The sequence below is a fragment of the Setaria italica genome, chromosome III (genome assembly GCF_000263155.2).
Source record: "Setaria italica strain Yugu1 chromosome III, Setaria_italica_v2.0, whole genome shotgun sequence".
Classification (NCBI taxonomy): Eukaryota; Viridiplantae; Streptophyta; class Magnoliopsida; order Poales; family Poaceae; genus Setaria; species Setaria italica.
In genome coordinates, this window is record NC_028452.1 from 39,064,532 (window position 1) to 39,074,016 (window position 9,485).

At 47.3% G+C, this 9,485-nt stretch overlaps 1 protein-coding gene across 1 annotated transcript; it reads left to right on the plus strand.

Annotated features, from left to right (window-relative positions):
- The first annotated feature begins 1,436 nt into the window (after nucleotides 1-1,436).
- Nucleotides 1,437-3,869, plus strand: LOC101781183 (11-beta-hydroxysteroid dehydrogenase 1B). Its single transcript, XM_004962577.2, has 6 exons — nucleotides 1,437-1,887; nucleotides 2,463-2,655; nucleotides 2,753-2,838; nucleotides 2,932-3,063; nucleotides 3,153-3,317; nucleotides 3,411-3,869. Exons 1-6 carry the CDS (start codon nucleotides 1,705-1,707, stop codon nucleotides 3,696-3,698), a joined length of 1,047 nt encoding a protein of 348 aa, XP_004962634.1. The 5' UTR covers nucleotides 1,437-1,704; the 3' UTR covers nucleotides 3,699-3,869.
- Nucleotides 3,870-9,485: the final 5,616 nt, after the last annotated feature.

A 9,485-nucleotide genomic window follows, 5' to 3' on the forward strand; every position in this document is an offset into this window, starting at 1 on the left:
CTACTTGTCGTCCTCTATAATGCTGGTTTTTACTGCAAGAATATGTTCCCCTAAAAAGAGGAGATGCACATGCTTTGTGACCCTCCTGAACACATAGATGTCTTCATAAGCCAAGCCTAGTGGTTGAAGCGTTGCTCCACGTTCCTAGTACATTCTAGAGATGAGAATTATACAACACACGACTTATCCACACATTTAAATTTTCAGATACTCGAAGTTTTCAAAGCAGGTCGCAAATTCAAAGATTCTGCGAGCCATCTGCTTTTCTTTGCATGGAAGGAAGGAACTTCTTCATGTTGTGATCGAGGTCCACACAATCCTTTATGTTCCTGTTGAGAATGTTCTCCATGGCTGATAGCAACACGTGTAACGTGTTGTTAAGATGGCTGCTAGCTTTTTGACAAAAAAAATCCGTTGTACACGTAATGTGAAGCTTGTTTGGTCTACTTAAAAAAATTGAAGCTAGTTAGGTAAAAAAAAACATATGGGATACTTTGCTCCTTCAATTGGTGCCTTTGATGTGGTCACAGGCCCTGTTCGCACATATTTTGCGTCTTTGATGTGGTAGATATTAATCTTCTTCAACTCGCATGTTAGTGGGTACAACCATCGTTTCATGTGTTCAGACTGTTAGCAGTAGTTGAACATTAAATTTTTTCAGCACATTTTTTAGACACTTATTAAGTTAAAAAATATAACTCTTCACAAAGAAAAAGTTAAAAATTATACACAAGGAGGTTTCTTTCTCCCAGGAGTATTAAACATTATACTCAATAATTCTAGCTACTAGATTCAGTTAATCAGTTTTGCAGCGCCTGTTTAAATAATTGTAAAGACTAATTTGAGCCTTTTTAATATTTTGTAAACAGTATAGTTTTAAATTTTAAGGATATACTCAATGGTCTTCCAAAGTGCCCAACATTTTCGAAGGGATCTGTTGAACAATGGTATTTGATCATTTTGGAAGTACATTCACATTAAAAGTAAACACCGTCATGGATGAAATGGTTTTCAAAACATGAGTTCAGATTTCAAAGAATACATAAATTTCATCCCCCCAACAGAACACTCACCCTCTCAGTCTCTCACCCAACGACCCAAGGTATCTCAAGCTCTCGCTGGTCAGGATCAACAATTTTCCCAATTGGGCCTCGTGATGTACGTCAGGCCAGGCCATTTTTATTTGCGGGCGCCAGGCCATATTACTTATGTTGTATATGGGCAGTAGAGTTAAAAGTGGGCCGTCGCAGCCCAGTCTAGAAGATAGAATTAGCTGGGCTGGCCTGCAGTATTCATTCCATACCACAGTTTTCCGGCCCGCTTCCAACGTATCCGTTTTGTTATTTGGGTGCGTCTGTCTGCTTTGCAGTCGAGACTCCGTGTGACGTGTCTCCTTCATCTGGACGAAGGAATAAAAGAGTTCGCCACGTCCATCCAGCAACCCAGCTCCAGCGCTCCACCGCTCTCCCCGGCCGCGGCGCCCCTCGCCGCCCTCCACGTCTCCGCCCCCCGCAGCTACGTGTCGCCGAGCAGGGATCTCCCCATCCATGCAAAGCAGGGCTAGCCTGATTGCAAGAACCTTCTCTCCGACCCTGCTCTCCCAATCCCATTCGACACACAGAGACACTTCCATACAGGCACGGACGTCTTCCCCGCGTGCCCAGTAATCTGAGCAAGTGAAAGGGAGCCAGGAGGAAGACGGCCATGGATCTGGTGAACGGGGTGCTGAACTGGGTGGTGACGCCGGCCATGGTGGCCGGCCTGCTGCTCTTCTACCCGCCCTACTACCTCTTCAAGAGCTGCTACTCCTTCCTCTCATGGCTCTTCCCCGAGGACGTCGCCGGGAAGGTCGTCCTCGTCACCGGCGCATCCTCCGGCATCGGCGAGGTGACTACTTTTCGACACTGACTGACACTTTCTAGCTGTGGAATGCCTGTTCATGGGAGATGCTCTGCATTCCATCTCTAGATTATCCACCATCCTTGCTAGCTAGTACTAGTTTCTTGCAAGTCTTAAGATTCTGCGAACTCAATTGTTTGCTACTGTTTGGAACTTTGGATCAGCCAACGATTAGGAGCTTAAAACAACTGAGCTTAATATCTATCAGTACACTACTACTCTGTTCATCTTGAGATTACTCTGTTTCTTTAGTCTACGAAACTCCTGCTCGCAACTATACGATTGGCGGTTTGCGATAAAATAGTATAGTTCAGTGACAGAACATCTATTTATGGACAGTTCAATTGGATTAAGATCTTTAAGTAACTGAGCTTAATGTCTACCAGTACACTAGTAGTCTAGTACTCTGTTCATCTTGGGATTTCTCTGTGCCTTTACAAACTTCATGCTTGCAACTATGCAATTAGCAGTTTCCTATAGTTCAGTTGGCAGAATATTTATTTGTGCAACTCATGGGTAGGATTGAATTGTAAGCTTCAGTCAAACTGTGATGATTTTTGCAGCAACTGGCATACCAGTACGCGTTGAAGAGGGCCTCTCTAGCCCTAGTAGCAAGAACGGAATCGAGCCTCCGTCATGTTGCGGACCGAGCAATTGAGCTCGGTGCACGTGACGTGATTGTTCTACCAGGCGATGTCGCAAACCCTGATGATTGCAAGAGATTTGTCCAGACTGCGATCAGTCACTACGATCGATGTAAGCACGATTATCAGACAATTATGGCCTGCCTTCTGAATCTCTGTTGAAACCAGCTTCTTTGTGTTTCTAATGTCGCTTGATGCGTGTGCTTCAGTGGACCATCTTGTGTGCAACGCTGGCATCGCAAGCGTAGGAGCGTTTCAGGAGATTCCAGATGTGACCAACTACAGTTCTCAGCTTGTAAGAGTTTCTGAATTCCAGTTCATTTGGTTGATTCGTTAACCTTGATATCTACAGGTGCTGAACTAATAGCCAATTGTAATACGTTTTCAGGATGTGAACTTCTGGGGTTCAGTTCAGACAACCTTTGCTGCACTCCCGTATCTGAAAAGGAGCCGAGGAAGAATCGTTGTCACCGCTTCTGCAACAGCATGGAATCCTGTTCCAAGAATGAGCTTCTATAATGTAGCAAATGTTTTATCCTTTTTTCACTGAACTTCATTATGCTGGGACTCTGCAACTGATGTCGGCAAGTTTTGTCTATATGTGTTCAGGCTGCCAATGCTGCGCTGGTGAACTTCTTTGAGACGCTGCGAACCGAGCTTGGAAGCGAAATTGGGATCACAATAGTAACCCCTGGATGGATCGAGTCTGAAATGTCAAAAGGGAAATACCTGAAGGAGCATGGAGAGATGGAGGTTGATCAAGAAATGCGTGATGTGAGAACGCTGCTGCTCAATTGATGATCTCTGGTATTTGGCTGAAAGTTGGAACTAACCGATTCAAATATACTGAACATGTCCATGTTTCAGGCTCAAATTGGTTTGTTTCCAGTGGAGTACGCGAAGAACTGCGCCAGGGCCATGGTGCAAGCAGCTTGCCAAGGTGAGCGCTATCTCACAGTGCCGGCATGGTTCAGGGCAATGTACCTGTGGAGGGTGTTTGCGCCGGAGGTCGTCGAGGTCTGCTACCGCCTCCTGTACATGCACGGCCATGGCGCGAGCCAAACCGACGCCCCGAGCAAGACGATGGCTCAGGCAGGTGGGAAGCAGCTGCTGTACCCAACCTCGCTGCGTTCTGACGACGTCAAGAGCGACTGAGGTCGTGTGCGCACCAAGTGCACCTTGCTTGTCGGCCTTTGGACACCAACTTCAACTTGGTACACTTGATAGGTCCCATGGAATGAGTGTGGTACGGAAATCTGGTCGAAACTGTTGTGACCATGTTAATATGCTGTGTATCTTACCATGAATAAGTCATGCTCGCTCTGGTAGTGCTCTACTGTTCTTTTTTTTTTTTTTGAGTTGCATCGAATTATGGGTATTGATCCTCCCAAAGAGGAGGGAGGTTTAGGTGTTCTTGATCTCCGGGTCCACAAAAATGCTTTGCTTCAGAAAATTCTTTACAAATAGTTTGATAATGAAAATTTCTGAGTTAAATTAATCTGGAATAACTACAAACAATGGCAAAGCTTCCAAGGGTTCTTTTTGGTGGACAAAGTATCCCCAAATTGCTATGTAAGAAAGGGCATGGCAGTTGTCTCCACGTAATCGGAAGACGATTTTTCTATGGCGTGATCTTTGGAGTGGATTAGCTAGTACCAAGTCAAAGCTTCACCAGAACTCTGCTCTTCTGCCAGGAATAAAAAATCTATCTTTACATATTTACATAAAGCTGTAGCCACTCAGCATCTTCACTGTCAGTTTCAGTTGCCTTATCCGCAGAATCAGATAGTCTACTTGATAAGCAGTAATGGCGTCCTCAAAGGAGACAAAGCATAGAAGTTAACGAGGGACCATATATAATTTTATTACGTCTGCACCTGGTTATCGGACTGCTCTACCAACTTTAGGTTTTCATCTTGTTACTCCTGAAAAATAGATTAAATACAATACATGGGGACTTTTGAGAAGAAACACTATAAAAAACGGTTTTTCAGGGCAATTGAAACAACATTGACAGGGGCGGACGCGCTACCCACTCCTGCTTTTCACAGCTATAAATAGCTGTTTGCAGGAGCGGGTAAGGTGTCCGCTCCTGCAAACCATTTTCCAGGGGTGGGTGATGGGGTGATCCGTCCTGAAAATGCCATTTCCAGGGGTGGGTGAGGGGGTGGCCCACCCATGCAAACGGCCCCCTCACCCGCCCCTAGTAATTGATTAAAAAATAAAAAAAATGAAAAGTTGCCAGCCGGTGTGCCATCGAACACTGTGCACCGACTTGCCGGCCGCCGGGCCCTCGCATGCACTCTTCGCGTGGAGCCTCACCGCCGGGCCCCGCCAGGAAGCTGCATGCCGCTGGGCGCCGCAGGGAGTCGCATGCCTGCGCGTCGTCGGCTACTGCGCCCCCACCGAGGAGCCGTGCCCCCCCCCCCCCCCCCGCGCCAGCCACCGTGCTAGGCCGGCCGCCGAGCCCAGTGACCGGATGGAGGGAAGAGATGAGGAGGGGAAAAGAATGGATAAGGAGAGAGATAGAGGGGTGGCGGAGAAGGGGAGAAACAAATGGAGGGGTGACCGGGTGAGAGAGGAATAAGAGATGGTGAGAGAAGGCTCAGCCAATGAGAGAGCTCAATTTTGTAGGCATGGATCGCTGATGCGGTAGTTTCTTTCATGAGTTCATAACAATTTTTTGACCATCAAATGATCTGAAATAAAAAGTTATCAACTATAAAGTTTTAGATCTCGTCGAGCTCTACAATGTTGATATAAAGTTTATCTTCATCCGAGATCATATGAAAAAGTTATGTTTTTTCTGCGAAACCATTTCTATGGGTGGATCATGCCATCACCTGCGCCTAAAACTGATTTCCAGGGGCGGGTGACATCATGACCCATCCCTAGACATTATTTCCAGGTGCGGGTAGTGCCATCACCTGCCCCTCCAATTATTTCTCTATTTTTGTTTTTATTTTAAAATGTATTTTTGAGCTATTAAATGATTACAAATGCAAAAGTTGTCACGTACAAAGATTTATGTCTCGCCGAGCTCTATAATTTTGATATAAAGTTTTTTTTCATTCGAGATAATATGAAAAGTTTGTATTCAAAAAATATATCCACTAAACTCATTCACATATAGTCACACATATACTCATACATTCACATATACTTATAAATTAACATATACTCATGCATATAGTCATTTATTTATATATACTTATATACATTTAGACTCGTTGAGCGTTACAATTTTCATATAGAGCTCTACAATTTTGATATAGAACTTATAATAACATTTTAAAATATTAAACAATCTCAAATTGAAAATTTATCAACTTCAAAGTTTTTGTCTCACCGAGCTCTACAAGTTTGATGTAGAGTTTTTGAAGTCCTTTGAAACAATTCAAAAGTTTAGATTTTGAAACTAGAGAACTTATAATAATATTTTGAAGTACTGAACAATCTCAAATTGAAAACTTATCAAATTCAAAATTTAGGTCTGTTTGAACTCTACAAGTTTAACGTAGAGCTTATGTATAGCCAAAGTAATTTGAAAATTCAAAAGTTTTAGTTTCAAAACTAGAGAACTTATTATAATAATGTTTTGAAGTATTAAACAATCTCAATTAAAGAACATTTCAACTACAAAGTTTTAGATTTCATCCAGCTACATAATTTTCATATAAAATTTGTCTTTATTCAAGATCATATGAAAAAGATATGAATTTATTTTCACGGGACCATTTCTAGGGGTCGACGCCTGCCCTAGAAATTATTTTCGGGAGCGGGTGATACCATCACTCGCCCTTAGAAATAGTTCCGACCCGCCATTGAAAATGATGATTTCTAGGGGGCAGGCCATCCCATCACCCGCCCCTGAAAATAGGCACCATGTTGTAGGGGTGACTTGCCCCATTGCCCGCCCCTGCAAATGCTTTTCCAAGGGCGGGTCGGAACCTACAGTAGTGTAACATCCTGTCCTTCAAAGCCGCACTGCACAGCCCTTTCGAGAAACGGGCACATATACACATAGCACCCTATTTACGCTTTCATCATCACTTTGTGTAAAAGGGTTAACCTGAGGGTGCTATAGCTGGTGGACAAAGGCTTATAAGTTGGCTCCACCCTTGCTCAACTAGCAAGGTTGTACTAAACATGTGCACCTACGCTCATGGGTAGTACCCACAACCAAATTGAACCAGGTATCACAGGTAGCCCCGCTCCTTCTGTAGGAGCGGGTGATCTCCGTGAAACCTTTTGGTGGAGTGGAATGAAGCCGGAGATAGCTCGGTATGTTTCAGAGTGTGACACCTGTCAACGCATCAAAGCCAGTCATTTGAAGGTAGCAGGTACCCTGCAACCGCTACCTATTCCCTCTTGGAAATGGGAAGACATCAGCATGGATTTCATAGTTGGATTGCCCCTTACGCCACAACGATATGATTCCATCTGGGTTATAGTGGACCGTCTGACCAAGACCGCACATTTCCTTCCTGTTCGCACCACCTACACCGTCAAGCAGTATGCAGAGTTGTACCTCGACCGCATAGTTTCCCTACATGGTGTACCCAAGACCATCATCTCTGATCGAGGAGTTCAGTTTGTGGCACGCTTTTGGGAGCAACTACAAACATCCATGGGCACCAAGCTCATCCGAAGCTCAACATATCATCCTCAAACCGATGGCCAAACCGAGAGAGTCAATCAGATCCTCGAAGACATGTTAAGAGCTTGTGTTATCCACTATGACAAGAATTGGGACAAGTGTCTGCCCTTAGCAGAATTCTCCTACAATAACAGCTACCAGGTCAGTTTGAAGATGGCACCGTTCGAAGCCCTGTATGGCCGGAGATGCAGGACACCCTTGAACTGGTCCCAACCAGGAGAAAGACAGGTCTATGGCCCTGACTTGGTGGCAGAAGTCGAAGAGCAAGTAAAGGTAATTCAAGCTAATCTCAAGGCTGCCCACTCTCGACAGAAGAGTTACTCCGACCGACGAAGAAGACCCCTGCAGTTCGACCTTGGTAATCATGTGTACCTTCGAGTCTCCCCGACCAAAGGAGTGCAACGGTTTGGAGTAAAGGGCAAGTTAGCTCCCCGCTATATTGGCCCTTATGAGATTGTGGAGATATGTGGACCCGTTGCTTACCGGATCCAACTCCCAGAACAGCTATCGGCCATACACGATGTTTTCCATGTGTCTCAACTGAAGAAATGTGTCCGAGTTCCAGCAGAGATCGTAGAGCAAGAACAGCTTTAGGTAGAGCCCGACCTGACCTACGTCGAGTACCCAGATCGAGTTCTTGACAAGAAGGAAAGGCACACCCAACGCCAAGTGGTAAAGATGTACAAGATCCTCTGGAGAAACCACACCGAAGATGAAGCAACATGGGAAACGGACGAGTATCTGAACAAGCGCTTTCCAGGTTTTCTATCTCATCAAGGAGGTAAGGACAGCACACCCCCCCCCCCTTTTTGATCCCTGAATCTCGGGACGAGATTCTTTTTAAGAGGGGTAAGCTGTAACGACCGACCCCTAAAACCTTCCATGTTAATCTTAAGTGGAGCCCTTGATCATAGTCATCTGCCTTGTTTGACCGCGCCGAGTCCTCAGCCTTCCGCCCGGTTCCGACCCCGGAAGACCCGACCCCTTCCCGTTTCGCTCCTCTCCCGACCCCGGCGAGCTCAGCCCACCGTCGGATCCTGTTAAGTTTTCCTCAAACGTCCGTTCTATCCACCGGTGGACCCACAAGATCTTTTTCCCAGATCCTCCGCAACAGCCGCACTCGAGTTGCATGCCCGCTTCAGAGTCTCCCTGCCGCGTGGCTCGTCTTCTCCGACGCCCGCCGCTCAGTTTTGTTTCTGGCAAGCGACCAAGTGGGTTCTCGTGCCCCCTTCCCCAATGGCAGCGGAAGCCCCTCTGCACCCTTTCTGCAGAACCTCGCCTCCCGCGCCCATCATCACGCCGCCAGATCCCAGTCCCAGAGCCCGATGTCGCCCGTCTTTTCCGTCCCTTCAACCACAGTCGCGCCGCCTGGTCTCCGCTACACGACGATTCCCCCATCGCCAACCCCGACCGCGGCAGCGACAGCTTCTTTCCCCGCCCTGTCAGAAGCCACCCGACAATCTGTTGCTCCGCGCTCGCCCGCGCGCCCGCGGCTGCCTGTCCTCTCACCTGTGCGCCCTCGATTCTAGCGCCGTTAAACCGGTCGCTTCTATCATATCTTCCGCACGACGACGCCCGCTTTCCGCCAAATCTCAACCACCGGTCTATCCGCTCCTACGCCGCGCTGACGGCAGAGCCCAATGCCTGCTGGCGTCACCCCCGGAGTTCTGCACCACCGCCCTCTTCGCTCAATCGCCACCCCGGCAGAGCACTCCATTGCTTCTCCCCGGCCTTCGCGCCGCTCCCTTTCTCTCTCTCTCCCGCGCTGCTTCCTTCTCAGTTCCAGCAGCTATAAAAGGAATGCACCAGTCGCCGGAGTTCCCTCCGCCATTGTTTCCTTAGCCATTCTCTCGCTCCCTGCTCAAGCTCCTAGCACCACCCACCAAGTTCTTGAGGAGCTCTGCTCTCAGATTCTCCCTTAGTTTTCTCCAAAGCTTGCTCCTCCGTGCTGCGTAAAAGCTCTCTTGTGATCTGCAAGAAGCACCGCCGCCGCAGTAGCATTCCCAGTCTTAGCTTCTGTTCAAAGCCTTAGTCCCTCCGCCCAAGTCTGCCTCTTTCCGACCCCAAGCTTTCCTTTCAGGAAGAAGGTGAGTTGCCGACCCCAGTCCGCCTCACCCGACCCCTCTTATCCGCCCGACCCCGGTTCCGTCTCGCCCGACCCTGTCTGTTCCGCCGACCCTTATCCGCCTCGCCCGAGGGTTCGGCTGTGATCTTTTTCTTCAACCCGAGGGTGTATGTGTAAAATTAGGAACCCTTCAGCGCTGCGTCTGAGGATTCCTAGT